The following is a 22139-nucleotide window of genomic DNA, read 5'->3' as shown; positions in this document are numbered from 1 at the left end:
TGACCCTTTCGGCGAAAAATCCTGCTGATGTCCACAGCATTGCTGGGGTATTTCTGGAATCAAAGTTTTTCATATGCCCATCATTCCTATTTCTGAATTAATATTTGTTCCTAGAAATTCAGGGTTTTTAGGGCGATAGAAAAAAATGTTGGAAAGTATTTTCAACTAAAAGTATCCCATAACTTCATCCCCACAATAGAAACGCAAAACAAATTGGAACCAAATAAACTAGAACAATCAAAGTGAATAGGAACCTACCAGATTACTCAGCAGACAAATTAAAATAAGCGTATTCCGAATTTAAACAAATAGTTTTGAGACATTTTTATGCAAAACAACGAACATGATGCCTTATTTTATTTCAGTTCTTAAGGGCAAAAATATTTTTTGCAATACACCGGCCAATTTACAGATTATCCCACAAACCAGAGCATATGCAATCTGTCAATAAATTAGTTTTCATTCTAAGTTGCTCAAGACATATATATTTTCATAGTATTAAAGTACCAAAGTAGATCTCAGGCATTATCTCGCACTAATTCCCAGAAATCATGAACAAATACCCTAAAAATTAGTTGCACAAAGAGCTTAGCATATTTTGATGAATGCTTAACTTGCATCTGTTACCATAGAGCTGTGCTTTTTAATGAAAAGGGCTGTGGAAAAAATTAAATCATCCTCAAATGTATATAGCCTGACTAATTTCAAACTAATCAAAACAAAGTTAATATAAAAAATAATTCAAATATCCACTACCTCAAATACTGATAGGCTTTCTCAATAGGTTCCTCTTGTACACTCAGCCAAATTCACTTTTACACACACTCTCATCCTTTGATGAATCAAATTTTCCATTTAGTGGACAAAGAGAAATTTCAAGCTGCTCGTTGTGAAATTTTTAACTATCTAGAGACAAATTTTAATGATATGAGGTTATTAACAAATGAAGGAAAATCATAAAATTAATGTCATATTAATTATATTCATTGCCTGTCAGTTTGAAAAGGAGTGTGGATGCACCACAGTACTAGATGTGAGTAGGTGTGTGTATTTATGCAATATATATATATATATATATATATATATATATATATATATATATATATATATATATATACATTTATCTTACTTGAGAAAGGCCTTGGAGAAGGCCGAAAGCTCAAACAATCTACAATGTGTCCTCAATGTGTTATATGTTACCTGATTTATTTTGGTTTCTATTGTGCTGTTTTATATATATATATATATATATATATATATATATATATATATATATATATACACATATATATTTATATATAGTATATACATATATATATATGTATATATATGTTATATATATTATATATATATATATTTATATACGGTCGCTGTAGTCAAGGGGGTAGAGCGTTGGACAACTGACTGGGTCCCAGGTTCAATTCCCAGGCAAGGCACTCTGGGCCCCTGCAGCTCCACCCAAGCTATATGATTTTTCATGTACTAGATTTTCCTGGGAAACCATAACCGACACAGGGAAAGGAACTAACCCCCTACCCTGATGTGTGAATTTCACACACCTTAGGGCTTACTACTGGGTGAACTCTACCATCACCTACCAAATCTTGATTTTGTGTTTATGGTTATATTTAAATATGCACATTTTTTTAATGACACTTAAGTTTTAATATGTAAGTACACAGGTTTTTATTGTACCTTTTTCCAAAATATACAATGGAAGAAAAATGAAAAACTGGCCTCAACAGATTATTTTATATGCAGCCATAATGCATACAATAAAATTTCACATTTATATGACTTTTTATCGTTGACATTTTGGAAAATATGCTCCATAACACAAAAGCACAATTAGTGAGATAGAATAAAAACCATGTATTAGTAGAAATAATTATAAGAAGGGTATGGAATGGCTATGAAAAAATGATGCAATTAAAATGATAAAATGTATGTTTTAAACTCTCTTTCAGATCTGACATGGTCATTCGAAGTATTGGGATGGCACTGATGCAGATTTTACCGCAGCTCCTCAACAAGAAGATCACAGACAAATTTGACCTTCTCAGACCTCTCATTCCCTTCGTTTTCCACACAGTAAGTTAGAATAAATATAACTCTCAATCATCATCGATAATCTAACATAAGATTCTCTGGATTTGACTCTGTCACTCACAATTATCACCTCAACACTTGAGGAAGAACACATCACCTTATATAATATGCACATGTGATTGTCATTAATCTCTCTAAAGGTTTACTTACATATAATGGTATAGTGTAATGATTTATCTAGGCTTTAATCTTTGAGGATGTACATGTCAGATTGAAAGCCCACAAGGGTCACTGTGTACCACAAAACCAAGTAAATGAGAGTAACCAATTGCCTATGGTTGGGCACTTTTTTCACATTCCAATACCTCCTCCCCTCCCCAATGATTTTAGCCAAGGGATAACATCCTAATTGTTCATATTGTGGTCAGAGTAACATTCTACCTCTTCTAAAAAGAGAGGATGCTCATGAATTTAAGTATGACCAATGGCAGGCCCGAAAATTATATTAAATCACAATTAATAAAAAATGTAATGAAAGATGCAAGCATTCCAAACTGTCATTTTCAGCATGTGAAAATCTTTTATTGGAACATAAGCTTCTATCTATAAAAAATGTCTTTGAAATAGTCTAAAAAATATCCTATACTCTGAAACATGAGTTAATTGCTGGAGTTCCACTGTAATATCATTTTACAAATATCATATCTTATACAATTACTGGGATTAAGAAATGTATTTGGTGGCTATTTTATGATATGATTGGAATGTAACATGATATATTTTCACATGTTCCAAATAATGTATATCCTGTCTCCAAGCTTGTCAACCATTGGAAAATGTTAAGCATGTATTCGTGGGCCAGATGAAAAATGTATGTTACAATTTTAAACAAAAATTGTTGCATAATAGTTTCCTACATGCAATAACAGCATTTCACCAAGTTTATTGTACTGATAATTTTCTTTGCATAAAAAATACCTGATAATGAAATAACAGCATTTAATTTTGGGTAGTAGGTATTACATCAATGAACAATAATTGGGAATATGGAAAGGATTAATGAAATGACAGCAAAAATTAAGCCCTACTATTAATAAAAAACAAAATGATGATGAACTTGAATTTCTATAAACCAACCACTAATTTTTCATTCATCCGCTTTCCATTATAAATGGGTTGAAATGTCTAAGAAATATTAGGGTAAACAAGATCTAAACACTTCTCCTTGTATATTACAGATCCTGAATCGCACAAATAATATATTTGAGATAATCACAACAGACCCCGTCATGCCTGATTCATCCCGTGACAGAAGGGAGGAACTTATGTCAACTATGGACGAGCCTGATGAACAAACTGAAAATAATTTACGTCTAAAAGGTGATGTTTAAAATTAGTGATGTGGTAAATCACTACTCAAGGGTATGTTTTTAAGTTTCAAAATATGTATAACCTAAGTCATCAAGGAAGTTAAGTTAACCTGGTTTTCCACAGATTGTTTCCATCATCTTTTCATTGATTTCATTCTTTCATCACCATTTATATGCAAGTATAAGACAAGTCAAGGTTTTCTTATCAGAATGAAAACATTGAAAGTTTGAAGCCTGATATAAATTCCTTGATAAAGAATAATGAATGGAATTATACTTATAACAAATGAAGCCATTCAAAATTTGAAACAAGTCTATGCTGATGTTTCAGGGTAAAATATCATATTTTCCCATTGATAAAGCATGCATTATCTATACAAAAAGGTTTAGATGATCGAAAAAATGACAATGAGCAATCTGGCAGTATCTGTCCAAGCACAACTTTGCTCAGGGCTGCTTCAGCCTCTCTACAGTCCTGAACTGGCCAGAGCAGGCTTTTTCCTGTTCCCAAGAACCAAGAACGACCTGAAAGGAGTCCATTTGGGACTATCAAAGTGATCCAAACCCACCTCACAAAGGCTTTAACCTAGGTTAACATAAACTCCTTCCAGGATTCATAGTTCATGGCTGAATCACAGGCAAAAATGTGTAGACGCCTAAGGGAACTACTTAGAAGAATTTTACAATAATTGCAATACTGGAAAATAGGTAATTAGCATTGACATCATTCAAAATAATGGATCACCAAATCTTGGTAACAACCTATGGAACTATGAAGGTGCCTAGAATTTATTATGGGAGAGGAGGGAAATCAACATCCCTGATTGCATTACTCCCATGCTTGCTGTCTATCATAAAGACTTAGCCACTGACCAGGGTAGTATTTCTTGATTTAACAAGAATTTCTGCATCCATGACTCACTTCAGGAAAGCATGTTCTATAATGTTAGTCTCTGCTGACTAATGCAAATGACACAGCTGCTTGAACCTAATGGATGGAGATGCAATCAGTGTTGTAATGTAGTAATTATAAAATGCAAAACGAATGAGGCTTTGGTCACAAGTTAATAAGTACATCTAAAGCATGTTTCTTGCATGCTAATGATTAAGTTCATAAAGTGCCAGTTACAAAGGGTTGAAATGTCCACAGAGGGAAACAGCAGTTTCCAAAATAAATGTCACTCATGGAGACATGCATAGTATTATTAATCATGAGAGTATTGGTCAATTAACCAGAGTTATAAAAATGACCATTCTGAGGTGGCAAAATCTAGGTTTTGGTCTGCAAGTTAAATGCAATCCAATGATCATTAATCATATGGGAATACATATCTGTTACAAAAATATAATCACAGCTCATTTAAGACCTATAGGGCTACATAAAATACTAAACTGAAAAACTACTGAAAGAATTAATGAAAAAGATTCACACACACAAACTGGGGAAATTATAAATATCAAAACTTTCAATTATAGCACTCTTCTGAGGCAGTTATTGCCTTTCTATTTGGACATGTCATTATCTTGTTGTGGATTAAGAAAATAAAATCAGAAACCTCCAATATTTACGCTCAACATCATGGAAGACATCTGGGAGGATTGGAGGCATAACAAAATTGTTTTTAACCACATCATTCAACCAATGCCCAATGTCAGTAAAAAAAAAGGCAGGTTTGGCAGAAGGATTACTAATGGTGCATTAATATAAATATAATTTATGAGCAAATTTTATTTCTCTCTCTCGGAACGTTTTATCAAAATACATATCAACAGCACTTTTGGGGACAAAATATTTTACAAAATACTCTTAGACCCAATACCATACGTACATTAGAATAACTCACACTAACTTTGCATACATTCTAGGTTTCTGAATACCATCCATATGCCTTTTCTTTTCCTTGCTTTCCTAGCATGCCCCTCTCTGCTACTGTCTTTAGCATATCATTGCTATTTCCTGCATTCTTTGAAGTTCTCAAAACAACCTTCTCTCTCCCCTATAATGCCCAGAACTTTGTTTTTTCCTTCCCGCCCAATTAATTTTTTTCCATTCTTCTCCACACCCACGTATCTCAAAAGCCACCAATTTACATTTATCTTCCTGACTCAATAACCTAATTTTCCAAATAAAAAAAATTTTCATTCCATAGTATAAGTTTTCACAGGTCTTTTCTTGACATATTTACTTTTTGCGCCTGTTATCAACTCCTATCTCATTGTAAATTCATCTTTACCTAAGTAAATTGCTTGTTTGATGTCACCACCAATCAACCCACCCTCACCATATACACTTTCCAAATTGATATAATGTTACCAGTCCTAGTTTTTGTCCTTAAGTATAAGTTTTATATTTGCATTCTAATATCTTGGGAATCATTACCTTCGTGTTATTATTATTTTCTCTTGCTATACCTATCACACTGATTCTGCAATGGGCCAATCCATTAATGCAACCCTTTGGCTGACAGACCACCTAATTCTTCATTATCCACAAATTTAAATCAAGCTCTCTACCTACTCTCAGTCCTTACCATGTCTCCCTGACATTTCACCCATGCATATTATATTTAAAATAAGCAATGGAAATGGATATCCTCATCTTCCTCCCTGCCTACCATTTTCAATTATGAAGCTTCAGTCACTATTCAGTTCTAGATAGAAAGTCTCTATCACCTGTCTTCTACTATATTCCATAAACTGTTCATTGATGGTACCCAGTTTACTCAGTTAAATGCCTTCTCAAAATTTGCGGTGTATTAAAACATGTCCTAGTCATATTTTGTGTCCCTTACTACCTATTCCCACAGCCTCCTTCAATTTATTTCCTTTGATGAATTTTCAATCAAGCAGCCAAGTACTTCTGTCTTAGCTATCATTATATCCAATAAATAATCCTTTTCAATATCCAAACTAACTGACCATTTATCTTAATCAAAAATTGTTCATCTATGTATTCTTTCCATATTTTAAGAACGGTTTCTTCTTTATTTAATATTTACCTGCTGCTTCTGTAATAGTGCAAATGAAAATTCCTTCCTCACATCCAGACAGTTCCCTCACTTTCATGTATTGCACACCCATTTCTCCATCTCTGTGAACTCTCCATATCCTCACACTATGCTTGTTCCCATCATCCTTTGCCCAATTAGTTTCTCAACTCAGGTTATTGTTTACTTCTTTGTACTTTCTCTTCTCTAATTCTACATTTATGTTCTCCCATTTTATTATTTCACCCATCCTCCAAACCCATGGAATCCTAATTTTTTTCCAATCCTATCTTTTCATTTGCCAATTTCATTCATTGCTTACATCATTCAAATCTTTCATCAGTTGTACCCATCTACTCATCCTCACACAATATTTCATCAATTGCCTCCTCGTACTCCTTCCCATTTTCCACAATTATTCTTCTACATTATATTTTCTCAAACTTCTTCCCTTCCTCATTCTCTTAAATGCAATAAATTCTCTAAGGTTAAAGTTATGATAATTATAGCATATGAACTGCAAAAAATATCATTTACAAAAATGAAATTTTGGCTAATCCCTGCAGGAGATGCAAAAATAATTTTTTTGTTCAGAGGCGATGAAATTGGAGCATGGATCATGTGAAGTACCTACCAACAATACAAATACACCATGGTGTTAAAACCACAGCAGTCTTTGAGATATTCATGCTACTAATTGATGTCTCTGGTTGCTGTGACAAATATTATGACATGGTTATTTCCACACAAAACAGACACGCCCTTAGGAGGATGGATGTCAATTTAAGATTTTCCACTGTGACAAATCTCTTTGCCATCCAATCAATCCCATGAAACCATTACTGTAGCTTGAAACAAACAAATATAATTTGGCTTCAATGAAAAAATCTCTCCCACATTTACACAGGGTAGAAGAATTTTTTCCATTTTTCGATTTTTCTCCACCTGATATTTATTTTCATCCAAGTTGAAACGAATTCCTGGGTAAACAGAATCAACTGCTTCTGGTATGCATAAACAGTGGCCGTGTTAGGCTCCATTCATTCACTTGCAATACAAAGGCTTTTGTTACATTGATATTCGGCATATTCAATTTTAACAAAGAAACAAAATAGATACAAGATGGCTTAGGACTTCAACTTTCTCAATCAAGTGGCATGTCAGAACACAACGTTACCCATGGTGCTTCCATTATATTTTCTTGTACTGCCCCGCAAAATAAACAAAACACAAAATTGATGCAATCATTCAACAATAGTGGCGGTTTTCTTTTCCCCAGATCTCTGTTACAACTGGGAAAAAGAAAATGCCAAGAGGAATGAAAATATGTAACACGCATTATTTTTTATGAAAATTAAAACAAAAACAAGAAGAATTGACAATTTCATGATTGTAAAAATCATCAAGTGGAATTTGGTCAATTGATGTCACTTTCACCATTATAGCCAAAACATTTGAACATTTTGCATGGATTGAATGAGTAAAATGTACAGCATGTAAACCACAACATTAAAAAGGTTTATCGAGTGCAATGGAGAATATCTTTGGGCAAAATTTCAAATTGTAAGCTCGCCTCAAATTTCAGATAGTCGCAATTGAAATTCTTTCAATGTCAAAATGTTTGAAGAAAGGAATTAAAAATTAACAAGAAGTACAAGAAACTTTAGCTTTATTTCATTAGTAATGGAAACACACTAAGTCATGGGTTTTTTAAATGGATATTACGATTTACTTTTTTCATTCTACACTATTAAAATAGCTATTTCCTTATCGCTTTGGCCACCTTCAAGGCCAAGAAATTGTTAGCACACAGTTAGTGTATGTTACTTTCAAACAGTTTTAACTATAAATACTGGCTTGTGTAATTATTACTCAGCAAAATTTCTACAACAAATCTTTATTTTAGCTAGCTGCAGTGGCAAAAAATGAGTCTAAATTCAATGGTCAAAACACCACCTTGGGGTGATTTTACTTAGAATGACTCAATTGTAACCTTACCAATGAATTAAATGAATTTCCTCTGATGTATTACATCTACCTAAGTTTTATTGATATCATTTATAACTATTTGATTTATATCCTAAAAATTCTTCTGTTTTAAAATGCAATATTAAGGTTTTAAATACTCATGGGATTTTCACAGCAAAAATGAGAAAACTAAACTAACACTTTAAAAATACATTAAAAATTCTTTTAAAGGTCAATATATATTTCCATATGCAGCCAAATCAATTGCACAAATTAAAATTATTTAAAAGAAAGGCTCACAATGGATGCAATGAGACTTGCAATCACAGTTATACTATTTAATGCATTAAATGTAAAAGAAACCATAAAACAGCTTATGGTATCAATATGTATCATTTCATCTCAGAGATTTTTAAATTAAAATTTTCATGGGTCAGGCTGAAAATTGCATTTTCTCAAAACTTTTCCTTGATTTTGTTTCCTTATATAAGTAAGTTGGTGCCTCTAAATATATGCATTTTTGTGAGAAAGATAAATTTAAAGGGACCCCTTTAGGATTTTCCCTTCCACCCCAACATTCAGAGATTACGCCCATAGTACTATTGTAAAGGCTTAAATTAAGCTTACATATTATAGGAATACTTGTCAAGCAACCCAAGATGATAAATATAGATTTATAAATAAGTTTAGATCATTAATCTCAAAATATTCTTTTACATTCACCAAAATATTATATAGAATAATTCATATTTAAAATAGGACAATTATGTTAATAAAGTACTCTATACTTAACAAGTGCAATTGCTTTATAACAAATTTCAATAATCAATACATGATGATCATGAGTAATTGGGCATTTTTTCTGTTCTCATGATATTTCAGTCTATTTCACAGTCATATATTAGAATATATATTTAATAAAGCAACCTCTGTGCTTTCTTCAGGACAAATGATATACATGGAAAACTGGAAAATGATTTTATACCTAGCAACGCCTGTGATGCCAGACTTAAACAGTCTAGTGTTAAATGGACTTTTCATCAATGACCTCTCCATGCACGATTTCAGCAGGTAAATAGTATCACTTACAGGAATCACTTTAAAAGCTCGTTTTTTGCATTATCGTTTTGATCTGTACTAATAATACATCTATGAATCTTTCCATCCAGAGACTTGATGCTGGCTGGTACTCAACAATCGGTAGAACTCAAGCTAGCACTTGACCAAGAGCAACAAAAATCAAAAAAACTTGAGGACTCAATGAAAAAATTGGATTTGGAAATGAAAAGAACAGATGAACTTTTATATCAAATGATACCCAAACAAGTTGCAGACAGGCTGCGCACTGGCGAGAATCCAATCGATACTTGCGAGGTAATTAATGATGACTGGTTCAGGCATTATCTGGTTGATTTGTTTCATGTTTGTGAGTAAATATGCATTAAGTTATTCCACAAAAACTTTTGTTTATTACAATCAAGGCTCTGTTGCAGCACATCATCACAAGGTAAAAGGGGAAAATAAAATTTTACCAAAGTGCACCCAGACTGCTGGGGGCATTGTCAATGAAGAAGAGATGAGGCTCACAACATTGCTTTTTTCTTTCACTGATGACAAGGTGCTGAACCAAAATCATGGTCATAACAAACAAAATTTGATGTGAAATAAGTTTTTTTTCATAGAAATGCTCAATTATTTCATAAAAATATTTTCAGAGAATAATATAAATAGAAATAAGCCCTAATATGCAATGATAGGATAGTTTCCAATTTTGCCACTCTGGATTATTCATTTTTGAAGCACACCTTACCCAAGATTTATCCAATCACAATCCATTTAAAAACTTACATTAAGCAGGAAAATAATTTTAGCATGTGCATACTACAGCATAAGTATCACCAAATTTTGATGCATTTGAAGCAGGTAACTTGAATGAGGAAACCTTTGTAAAAATAACATTTTTCACATTACATAGGAGAGGAAATGAACTAACACTTCCCTCTCGAGTTAACTACACCAAAAAGATTTATTGTATATATATATTGTATATATATATTTATTATATACCACACATTTATCCCAAGTCATGATGTCAGAGTGCTTTAACATTGAGGGTGGTATTTTTCATTATCCCGAATGATGGACAGCTTCCAAGTTCATTTTTGAGACTTGAAGTAAAACAATGACAAGAAAAACTGAATCGCTGGTTCACAATGATGGTCAGAATATATACCTATATCAAGTACATGAAGTATATTCGAAAAGGAGTTATGTTCCATATGAGCAGAAAAAATCTGCTGTTATTGGTATCAAAGTATGACGTTTATAACAACACCGATAAAAATACTGGTAGCAATTTCACAGACTGTTTCCATCAAGCACAGTACTTTTTTAGGAGGGCAAATCAAGAACACATGTTTTTCTAAGTGGAAAAAGTAATGCTCCCAGAAATAATTCAATTTGAGGCTTGAATTAGGATTTGACATAGCAGAAACTTAAGATGTTCAACACTACACTTGAGACTCAATTGTGATGAGTGAAAGGTAACATTAGTAAATTAAAATGATTTAGGTTAAGTGGGTAATTAAGGACTGACAGGCATTAGAAAATGAGGCAACATAATTAGCTGACTATTTATGAAGAGATATTTAAGGGAGCCATATTTTAACAGATCACCTATGAATTGTGATTCCTTGGTCATTGTTTTTAATGGCCAAAGATTGTGAGGTGAGAGAATGCCTTGATAATGGGCAAATTCAGAACTGGGTAGATGTTGGGGATATTTTCACTGTGCCCTAATGGACAAAGTAGCGGGGGATCACCAGGGTAAGGAAGTGGTGTAATGGACGGATAGAGTCGCTGTGAGGGACAAAAAGTATTTTAGGAAATATCTGCAGAAAAGGCTAAGAAGAGAGAAAAACAGGGAGTTCCAATGCTATTTCAATGACAAAGTCATCTTCATCAGGCAAAAAATGGTTACCAAATGCCTACATTACAGATTGTGGGGAAGTAAGGCAGAACAGAAAAAAAGGCAAGGTAGGGGTTGATGTGAAATGGGGTTATTTGAATTTATAAGGATATTTAAGAGAATTGAGACAGTGGGGCCTCAGTGTGAACATAAATTGTCAGATTTGTGTATGAAAATGCATTCTTTAAGTTAAATAGATGATTAGGTGAAGTTTTTAAGACAAACAGGAGTTGGAGATATGGAGTGCAGTTTGTTGCTATTCGATGTTCAGCTGTGCTGGATTTTTATGGTCTATAAATAAATTAAGGTGCAAAAAAGACAAAGTGCATAAAATAAGAATCAATACAACTGAATTGAATATAAGAGGTCGAAAACTAATGGGCAATTAAGTGTCTGAAAAAGAATTAGGCATGTGTCTATTGTTCCATTTTCACTGGCCAATATTTTTCTTATTCGTCTTTAGAATAGGATTAGTGAATCCTCACTAAATGACAAATGCCACAACATACTTAAAATTTTAAATATCCAAATGCTATAAAAACAATAATAAAAACACAACTTAAGGCCAAAGGGAGACAGTGTGGAAGCCAACCACACTAAACACTACTGGTGTTAGAGCACTCAGTTGTTCACGAATCCTCTTTCAACTTCAACCTATATTACAATGGAGCAAAACTTGTATTCTGAAAGTCACAAAGATCCTCCCCTTCCCGATGATTTTACGAGACACCAACACCATTGCTAACATTTGAAACTTCACTGATTTGTCTCATAGGCATAATGGCCCACACAAAACATTCATAGGTCATCAGTCACAAATAAATATGCAAAATAGGATGAGGAATAATATTTTAATCTACTGTCACATTACTATGTGTTATATGTCAAAATTAGCATAAAATTCATACGTTATATGTTAAAATGTGGTACCTTCAACACCAGGGTCCGTTAGCAGGTTGAGGAGATGCCAATAATTTAGTTTAATTACCCCTACTACAATGTCAGATAACTAACACCCCAAGCTTAATCTAAAATATCATGTTGAGGTAAAACCTCTCTCCTGTAAAGTGTATAATACTGCTAATTGATTACTACAGTGAATAAATTTTGAATTAACTAAATTAACACATATTATAAGTGAATTTAAATGAGCAAATTTATTTTAATTCGTAATAAAATGCTCAAATATTTTGCTAATTGTAAGGCTAGCATAACATTTGAAAAGAGGATTCTTAATTTATTAGTAAATCCAAAGTTATCGATCCAAAGGTTGGTTTGATAAGTGAGCCCATCCAGAACTATCCTCAAAATGGCATTACAAATCTACATATCCGAGGAGGGAATGAAGAGGGTTGCTTTCCATATTTCTCAAGATGATCAGGCACCCAAAAAATCACATAGATTAGGTGAACCCAAGGTTGCCCAGAGGCATCACCTAGAATTGAAACCAAGCCCTTTGTTTTTGGTAGCCAATGGCTCTACCTACTGGACTACCACATCCCCCAAATTCATCTATATATATATAAAGGAGAGTGTTGGTTTGTATGTATGTAATTTGTTTACTTTTTTGCTGTCATAGAAACAGCATTTTTCCAACTATGCCAGCAGGATACTTTTGCAAGAACACTATTGTATTCAGAATTGCCGAGATATTATACGTGGAATACATCAAGGAAAGTCTTTTGTAGAAGAAAAATGGGCAACTTTGATCCTGAGAATAATATTTATTCATGTGACGCATTGGGCCGAGTCTACACAGTCCATCCTAACAACGCCGAGTGTTATTTTTTAAGAATGCTTCTACATATCATTAGAGGACCTCGCTCATTTGCAGAATTAAGAACGGTAAACGGAGAAATATGTGAGACATTCAGAGAAGCCTGCCAGAATTTAGGGTTGCTAGAAGGAGATCAACACTGGGATGACTCATTGCGAGAGGCCAGTTTGATTTCTCTTCCAGGACAAATCCGAATTTTGTTTGCCATCATAATAACCTCCTGTAATCCATCTAACCCAAAAACATTATGGGAAAAATATAAAGAATCAATGAGTGAGGATATACTGGCTAAAGTTCGAAGTGAAAATCCTACATTGGATATTACGTTTAACTCTGACATTTTTAATAAAACTGATTATTTTGGAGGAAAAGTGTATCACCATGGTTAACAAGACTTAAGTGGAACTCGGTCTCTTTGCACCTGTACAAGATCAACAGGGTGTATTTTATCCAGATTATATACGTGAAACTAGCTACAATGTCTTAGACTTAGAAGCATACATCGCGGATAAAAGCCACTTCTTAATGAAGATCAGAAATTCGCGTACGAAACAATAATGGATCAAGTAGATAAACAAGAAGGAGGTATCATTTTTCTTGATGCTGCTGGTGGCACAGGAAAAACATTTTTAATTAATTTAGTTCTCGCTGAAATCAGGGTTCATGGAGAAATTGCTCTAGCCGTTGCATCTTCAGGTATTGCAGCGACATTAATGGAAGGAGGGAGAACAGCCCACTCTGCCCTTAAGTTGCCACTTAATATTTCCCGACAAGAAAATCCCACATGTCATATAAATAAAACAAGCGACCAGGCACAAGTTCTTATAGAATGTAAATTGATAGTATGGGGTGAGTGTACGATGGCTCATAAAAAATCTCTTGAGTCCCTCAACACAACACTTCAGAATCTTAGAGGAAACTGCAGTTTAATGGGAGGAGCTCTGGTACTCCTGTGTGGAGACTTCCATCAAACTCTGCCTGTCATTCCAAAATCGACTCCAGCCGATGAAATTTATGCCTGTTTAAAACATTCTGTTCTATGGAATCATGTCCAGGAAATTAGCCTTAAACCAAACATGCGAATCCTCTTAAGAGATGGGAATGCTCAAAATTTTGCAAATAAACTTTTGGAGATTGGAGAAGATAGATTAGTTATTGAAGCATCTGGTATGATAAAATTGTCATCAGATTTATGTGTATCGGTGAAAACTGTCCGCGATATGATACAAGCAGTCTATCCTAACGTTAATCAAAATTATAAAAATTTAGAATGGTTGCGAGAAAGAGCCATTCTTGCTCCTATGAACGATGATGTTAATGAAATTAACAAGGAGATACTAGCCATGCTGCCAGGAGACAGTAGTGTATTATTGTACTTTATAATTTGTTGTTTTTATTTATGTAGTATATTTATATTATTGTTTCTCCCTAACCCGTGCAAAGCCGGGTATTCAGCTAGTTGATACTAAAGACGTGGTTCATTATAGTTTTTATTGAAATACTTCAAAACACTGATATTAACTAATAATGTGCAATTTTTCTCTTTTTCAGACTTTCGATGAAGTATCTATACTCTTCTCTGATGTGGTAACTTTCACAGAGATATGCAGTCGTATCTCCCCTATGGAAGTGGTGTCTATGCTCAATGCCATGTACTCAATATTCGACACACTGACTGAGAGGAATAGAGTGTACAAGGTGCTGCTCAAAAAGATAATGAATTTAATATCCAAAATTTTAAAATTTACTCACACCAAGAACCCCAATTGATCCTCCACTGAAACATTTCCTTTCAGGTAGAAACCATAGGGGATGCATACATGGTAGTTGGTGGAGCCCCTGACAAAGATGAACACCATGGTCTAAAAGTTTGTGATATGGCATTGGACATGGTTGATGCTATCACTGACCTCAAAGATCCTTCTACAGGTGCCTTATATTTTAAAGCTCAACATAGACATAGCATATGTTTAGCTATTGTAAGAAAAAAATGTTTTATAAAAACTGAAAAAATTTTAATTGAACACAATTGTGAAAACTATTTTCATAAGATGATTTCAAGTATACATCAAATGGCTATGCAACTTTAAAAGACAATTCCTGAACAGTTCCATGATGAGAACTTAAAGAGGCAAAAGTCACCAAATATTTAAGGAAGAAAATATGACATGCACTACAATGGACTTATAGACATTGAAATTAAATGCTTCATTTCAATGATAAATGTTCTTAGCAAAGAGGTTAATCCGCTCTGAGACAGTAAGCCTCCATTTCTCTAAATCCATCTTTTTTGATTCACTGAGATCACTTGCTTACATAACTCTGGATGGGCCATACCCAAAGCTAAGTAATTCAAGTAATATTTAGAATAATTTCCACGGTCAAGCTATGCTTTGATGGATCCAGGAACTAAGCATTGCTACCCTTTAACCTTATGTGAAATTAAGTACCATTAACTACTAAACAAATCAACATAACAATAATCTATTCTTCCTTCTACACACTTCACCTGCCTCCCTCCACACCATCCAACATGCCCATTCTTTTCCTGCCTCTAACTCCCTATCCTAACTTTATTCCCTCTCATCACTCGCAGTCTTCAATATCTAAGTATCATGTAACACGCTCTGAATTCACTGCTCCTTCCTTCTTGTAATTTCTTCCAACAACCTTCTCTTTTACCATGGCTGACAATTTTTTTCCCTTCTGTTCATCCCTACCCTCCTCCTCCATAACCACATCTTAAAAGCTTCACTTTTAAGATCTGGATGTGCAGAAGGATAGAAAAAGTGAATTGAACAGGAATAAAAACAGATGAAGTGCTACGTATAGCATGACAATATTTAAGATTGTTGGAAGAAATCTAAGATGGTAATAAAAATAGATACACATCATTTTGAGTGGCATTTGAATATTGAAGACGGCGAATGATAGGAAATACTCAAACGGGCTGTAATGTCAAATCCCTCAAATTCAGAAACTTTGAATTCTAAATCCTCGAAGCATCAGAGAGCCCTTGTTGCCATGACCAATTTCATCAGTAAGTCCACTAACCATTAACTACCATAAAACTAACTTTAACTGAAATTATCGTTATGAATCATTTTTCCTTCATAAATATGATGCACCAACTTCTTACTCTAAGTGTGAATTCCCAAGTAACACATCTTCATGAATACTAAATTTGTTAATCATAAGGGCACACACCCTTAATATGAGATACTTGGTTCATATGCATTATACACAATATATGATTCAAGATGACTACTAGGGAAGTTAGTCTATTAATTGATTTATGATACTTCTTATGATGTAGTTATTGAGAGCTAATCTGGTCACATATTAAAAGAAATAATTTAAAAATCTAGCCAGATCACACGCCATGAAAGTGGAACACAGTAAGAAGAAGATGGCTCTCACATAACTTATATACAGGATTAAAAAACTATCTAGTTACAGCTAATAGTACTAATCTAGACACAAGGAATCAGTTCATAAAACCATATGTGCAGTTCAACTTCATACAGCTAAAAGACATGGATGATAGACTAAGTAGAGTAAAAAAGATTCACAAGCTAAGGAAATGAGGGGTTACCAAACAATGATAAAAATAAAATATCAGGACAAAATAACAAATGAAGCACTCCAAAGAGTGGTTGAGGAGAGCAATCCTTTGGGGCAAGGGGAAGAGGGAAACTAATTGGATACCTCCTGAATCAAGATAATATATTAAAGGCCATAATTTAAGGAAATATAGAAAGGAAGAATTACAGATGAGCACGAAGATTGATTAGTGAAAGCAGGAGGTGGAAAATTTCAGTACAAGGAACTATGAAGAAAGAAAAAGATGGACCTGTTTCAGGATATCTTGGAGAGCTACCACCAACCAATCCTCACACTGAAAAACCTTAATGATGATTCAAAAAACAGTAAAAACAGCAATAAAAGGGGAACAGTTTTCATTATTAACACTAGTTTTTGTGCTGAGGGTTGTTATATTTTGACATTTACTAGTGAACAATTTCAACTTTTATACAATTTCCTAACCAACAAACTACTAAGCTGGATGCATTTGTGGCAATAAATAAAAAGTTAGGAACATATGCAGTGACAATAAAATGTCTATATAGTGTAATTCTATTTTTTTTCAATGAAAGGTAGTCATTATAATTAATATAGACACACGGAAGAGCCAAAGGCTTGCCAATGGAAAATTTACAGAAAATTGAACCTGGGAGTTTTCCCAAAAGACTTGCAGGAATAAAATGGAGCCAAGGAATGCAATTCTGTGTAAAATTTAAATCACTATTCCTAAATGCAGCATCTGCTTTAAGTTTAAATAGTGGAATCAATAGAAATGAAAATCAATTCCAAGTCAAAACCAATCCATCACTTCATTTTAGCTTTTTCAGTACAAATGAGTGCATAAAATAAATAGTAAAGCAAAGGTGTATGCCTAAAAGCCTAAAACGTTAAGCACATACATCTACCTCTAGGTGAGAAAACTTGACTTTTTTCCTCGCACAACACAGTTATTAACCCAGAGTTTGGATTGATGTGCGATGTTAAAGCTCACCTAGTAGTAAGCCCAATGGCATGTGAAATTCACACATCATGACAGAAGGCCCAATTCCTTTCTATGCCACTTATGGTTTCCCAGGAAAGCCTGATATTCAAATAAATGTACACCTTGTTTGAAGCTGAGGGTGCCTAGAGGCATAGCTGGGAATCAAACCCATACCCTCAAGTCTATAGTCCAACTGGATGACTACATCCCCCAGATGAATATGTCATGAAAAAAATGTCCAACACCTCATATAATGAAAGTTTATACTTGAATAACCATATCAGCAAATTATGATTTTAAGTGCTGTTTTAAATGATGAGCCGGTTATCACATCAAATCAATTACAATTTTTTCTATGATTTCAGGAAACCATTTAAGAATCAGAGTAGGAATTCACTCTGGCATGGTAGTAGCAGGAATTGTAGGCCTAAAGATGCCAAGGTATTGCCTTTTTGGCGACTCTGTCAACACAGGTATATGAACACATTTCAATCCTTAATTAACATTTTACAATTTGATCTAATTTCAATATTAACCTTTTGTTTCCAATAATTTTTTAACCAGCATCTCGAATGGAATCTACAAGTGAGGCAATGAAAATCCACATCTCCCAAACAACCAAAACTCATTTGACTCCAGATTACAAAGTCTCTGAACGTGGTGAAATTCAGGTTAAAGGAAAAGGTAAAAGAAAATATTTTTCTCAGACCAAAATAACTAAGTACAGGTGCAGATATAAAATATTATTACACTATAATAGGTTTTCCTGCAGGTACATGATAAGTAATACAAATTTTATTCCTCCAGGTGCCATGAAAACCTACTGGTTGGAGAGTCGTACTGGGCGACCTCCTTTGCCACGATCTGCTATTCCACTACCAACCTATTACAATGACAAGTCACGAAATTCTACCCCACAGCCAGAAGGAGCAAAGAATGTAGAGGTAAAAGACTCCAATCTGACTGTATCAAATTCTGTAACTGCTGCAACACCAGTCACTGCTAAGGGAGATGGTGGTGGAGGAGACCTTACTGTTGAGATACCACCACCTGGGAGAGGATCTGGTGCTTCAAGTTCAATGAGCTCAAGGAACAAAAGAGGTGTTTACTCCCCAGTCACATTTCAAGATGTAGCAAGGCACTCAGTCGCAAACTCTCCGGTCAAAACCCCGCCATCCTCACGAGGTGAGTACTTGCTGCAGTCCATTAATGGTGAGCCAGCTTATCGTCTAGCATTCCGATGAATCTAGTTGATTTCGGATAATTAAACAAGGGGAGATATACGAGGGCAAGGTGAAAAGTTCATGGCCTGAAAATGAAAGACTGCGATTTTTAGTCAAAAACTTAATGTATTTTTCTACATAATCTCTTTTGAATTCTACACACTTGGTCCAGCGTTTCTTTCTCCAACATCAACATTCCTTCCCGGAAATGAGAGTCTGGAAGGCTATGAAAATATCCAACTACAGCCCTCTCAATTTCTTCAATGGATATGAAGTACTTCCCAGAAAATTTATTCACGTTTGGGAATAGATGGAAGTCCGAGGATTCTAAATCAGGAGTATAGGGGGGGGGGGGGGGATGGCCGAGCAAATCAAACCCCAAATCCCATAGTTTTCCCATCACCAATCCAATCCACCTTTAAGAGCAGGTTTTACAAGAGAAAGATGATTTTTTTTTCTCTTCTTCTTCTCGCAAATTTTGGCATCCAGCTGGTTAAGAAGGTTGGAGTAATATTTGCCGGTAATTGTTGTCTTTTTCAAGGTAATCAATCAACAGGATCCCTTTTGCATCCCAAAACACACTGGACATAACCTTTCTGGCAGATGCAATCGACTTTGCCTTCTTTGGCACTGAATCACCAGCTTCCACCCACTGCTTTGACTGCTGTTCCATTTCTGGCATGTAGTGGTGAACCATGTCTGATGGTGACAAACTACCACACAAAATCGGTCGGTTCCCTCTTGAATCAGTCTAAACATTTCTCGTGCCTTTGCTTTTCATTGGCATTCAGCAAATGCAGCACCCACCTTGCGCATCCCTAATTCTTTGTGCAAGATGTTTTGAACCCTTTCTTCTCGTATCCCCATGGCCTTAGCTATCTCACTCATTTTTAACTCATCTATCGTCCAACGTGATATCATGCTCCTTTTCTATGATTTCTGGTGCAGTTACGGTTTTCGGCCATCCTTAACGTGGGTCATCCTCGAGAGATTTGCAACCATATTTAAATTTAGCAGCCTGCTTCTAGACGGTTGACATTTGAGGAACAGAGCCCTCGTACATTTCTGTCAACTTGGGATGAATTTCCTAAGGGATTTATCTATCCAAAACGAAGAACTTTATGGCCGCACAAAATTCAAGTTTTTCCATTTTAATAAATTTTATGAAAAATGTCTACTGCAACAATACATGGGAACAAACTTACTTGAGAGAACAAGCTGAAACTTGTCTGTCGAACTAATGACAGGTGTACCAAGGCAGGAATCATAAATTTTCAGATTGGAGCACCACCTCCGTGTTAGGCCAAGAAATTAATTTTCACTTTACCCTCGCATACTTACTCAGAAGGGGGATATGTACTAACAGCAACAAAAATTAGAAATATTATAAGGTAAGGGGAAAAAGGCCAGTTTCCAGGTAAGCTAAGTTACATCTGCTTATGTGACAAAGAAATGTACTCCCCACAATGGGCAGCTTTCTCAGCACTTGCCAAACAAAAATCTGACACAAAAAATTATTCCTTTGTACACGTATCCCTTAATTTTTTTTCAACCTTGCCAGCACTTATTTTCCTTCTCACATAACACAATGACCAGGTTAAAATCCAAAACCTACTCTCTGATTAAAAGAGTTCACAGCAAAGCATGGGTTCCAGTAGCCTAAAGGGAGAAATTGAGGATAATGCCTCCCCACTAGATTATCAGTGCCTATATAATTTGGCTACACTGTTGCATTTTTCAACACCAAACCATTAAAACCCTTCAGCGATATTCGCTGGAAGAAAATAACATCCCCCTGAAGGAGGATGGGGAAGGGATGAAAGGTAATAATTGAAGAGGTAAATTCATAGGTATTCACTCCTCCTCTCCCATGGTAGATTTCACCCTGTCAGCACCGCACAGCAATAATCTGAAGTACATTTGAGCGGGAAAATTGTAGTTTTAGATGTGCTTACATTTACTAATGAAAATAATGTATTCTTCTTTCACAGAATCGCGCTCGAACTCGTTTGAATGCGGGAGACTAAGTCAAGTCAACCTCTTGAACGACAAGATTGCATCCTTGAAAAAGGATCCTGCAGAGTCTGGTGTAAATAAAGCTCCTAACATTAAGAGCAGAGGAAAGGATGATGCACGCCCACGTCTACAGCACAGTGAATCAGCAGATAGTGCATCAGCATTGCAAATTGGGAACCAAGTCGATGAAAACACAAAGAACTACCATAAATCAATTGCAAATGATGTAAAAAAATCTTCAAAAACTATAGGAAATGACATTTCTGTTACAAATAAAATTAAGAACTCAATATCCGAGAGTAGTATTTGTTTACAGCCTCAGAAGCTTATGGAAGACGGCACAGAAAAAGCACCTAACATGGATGGCATGGGAGGCGGTGGCGGAGGAGGGACATATGGACCCTCTTCCAATCTTCAACAGTGCTGTGCTGGTTTTGGGACCAGAACCGGTGTTCAGAGTAACACTTGTGAGCTCGTGTGATTATTTAAATTATCAGTCAATTTCAGTGAAAATCAGTGTTAACTTTCTCGTCCACAGAAATAACATTACTACTAGAATAGTGCTGAACACTCAAGATTGTTAGTCTCTGTGGCAATGAATGAAAGAGTGAGTGTTGAGAAATCACAATATCGAATGTGTAAGAGTGTGATAAAAGTTGAGTATTAGTACTTGCCAAAGACGCTGAATGTATAAAATAGATTTTAAAAATGATACAAAATTACAAGCCTTAACTTGTAATGCATTTCATAGATTCATAAGCACCATAAAGCACTAAAAACTGTAAGAACCAAAATTGAAAGTGATTTGGGCATTACCTCGATTTTCCTGTTACACAGACTAGGCATGGAGGAAGCATTAAGTAGAGCATTTTGATTTTTATGCAAATTAAAAATTAATACATGAAAACTCACTTGAAGACTACATAGGCACATATCTTGTGGTTTGACAATAAACAAGATCACAGAATTTATTGCAACCTACACCTGTTAAACACGTGATAAAGAGAGCATGCACTAAGTATATATTTTAACCACTAAAACTTGTGAACCAAGTGTTTCAAAGATCTTATGTAAACCAATAGGCCAATTCAATACTCGATACTAATAAATAAAATACGCACAGAATTTGTCGAATTTATTTAAACCCATTAAGCCTCCCATCACAGCTGTAAAATATCGTCAAAAAATTTTCATAACTCACTTTCATAAGATAT

The 22139-nt window shown here is 34.7% G+C and overlaps 1 protein-coding gene across 1 annotated transcript in view; it reads left to right on the top strand.

Annotated features, from left to right (window-relative positions):
• The window catches only part of LOC139698137 (soluble guanylate cyclase 88E-like), a 345314-nt gene extending 323908 nt beyond the window's left edge, over positions 1 to 21406 (top strand). The window contains exons 6-15 of the mRNA XM_071597061.1: positions 1968 to 2091; positions 3288 to 3429; positions 9319 to 9445; positions 9544 to 9748; positions 14671 to 14817; positions 14916 to 15048; positions 18052 to 18159; positions 18251 to 18370; positions 18494 to 18871; positions 20901 to 21406. Coding sequence (XP_071453162.1) covers positions 1968 to 2091; positions 3288 to 3429; positions 9319 to 9445; positions 9544 to 9748; positions 14671 to 14817; positions 14916 to 15048; positions 18052 to 18159; positions 18251 to 18370; positions 18494 to 18871; positions 20901 to 21406 — 1990 coding nt within the window. The remainder of the gene's footprint in view (positions 1 to 1967; positions 2092 to 3287; positions 3430 to 9318; positions 9446 to 9543; positions 9749 to 14670; positions 14818 to 14915; positions 15049 to 18051; positions 18160 to 18250; positions 18371 to 18493; positions 18872 to 20900) is intronic.
• Positions 21407 to 22139: the final 733 nt, after the last annotated feature.

The sequence above is a fragment of the Hetaerina americana genome, unplaced genomic scaffold, assembly GCF_022747635.1.
Source record: "Hetaerina americana unplaced genomic scaffold, ioHetAmer1.1.p SCAF_8, whole genome shotgun sequence".
NCBI lineage: Eukaryota > Metazoa > Arthropoda > Insecta > Odonata > Calopterygidae > Hetaerina > Hetaerina americana.
The sequence above is the reverse complement of the archived record's forward strand: the minus strand, read 5'-3'. Positions and strand labels throughout refer to the sequence as shown.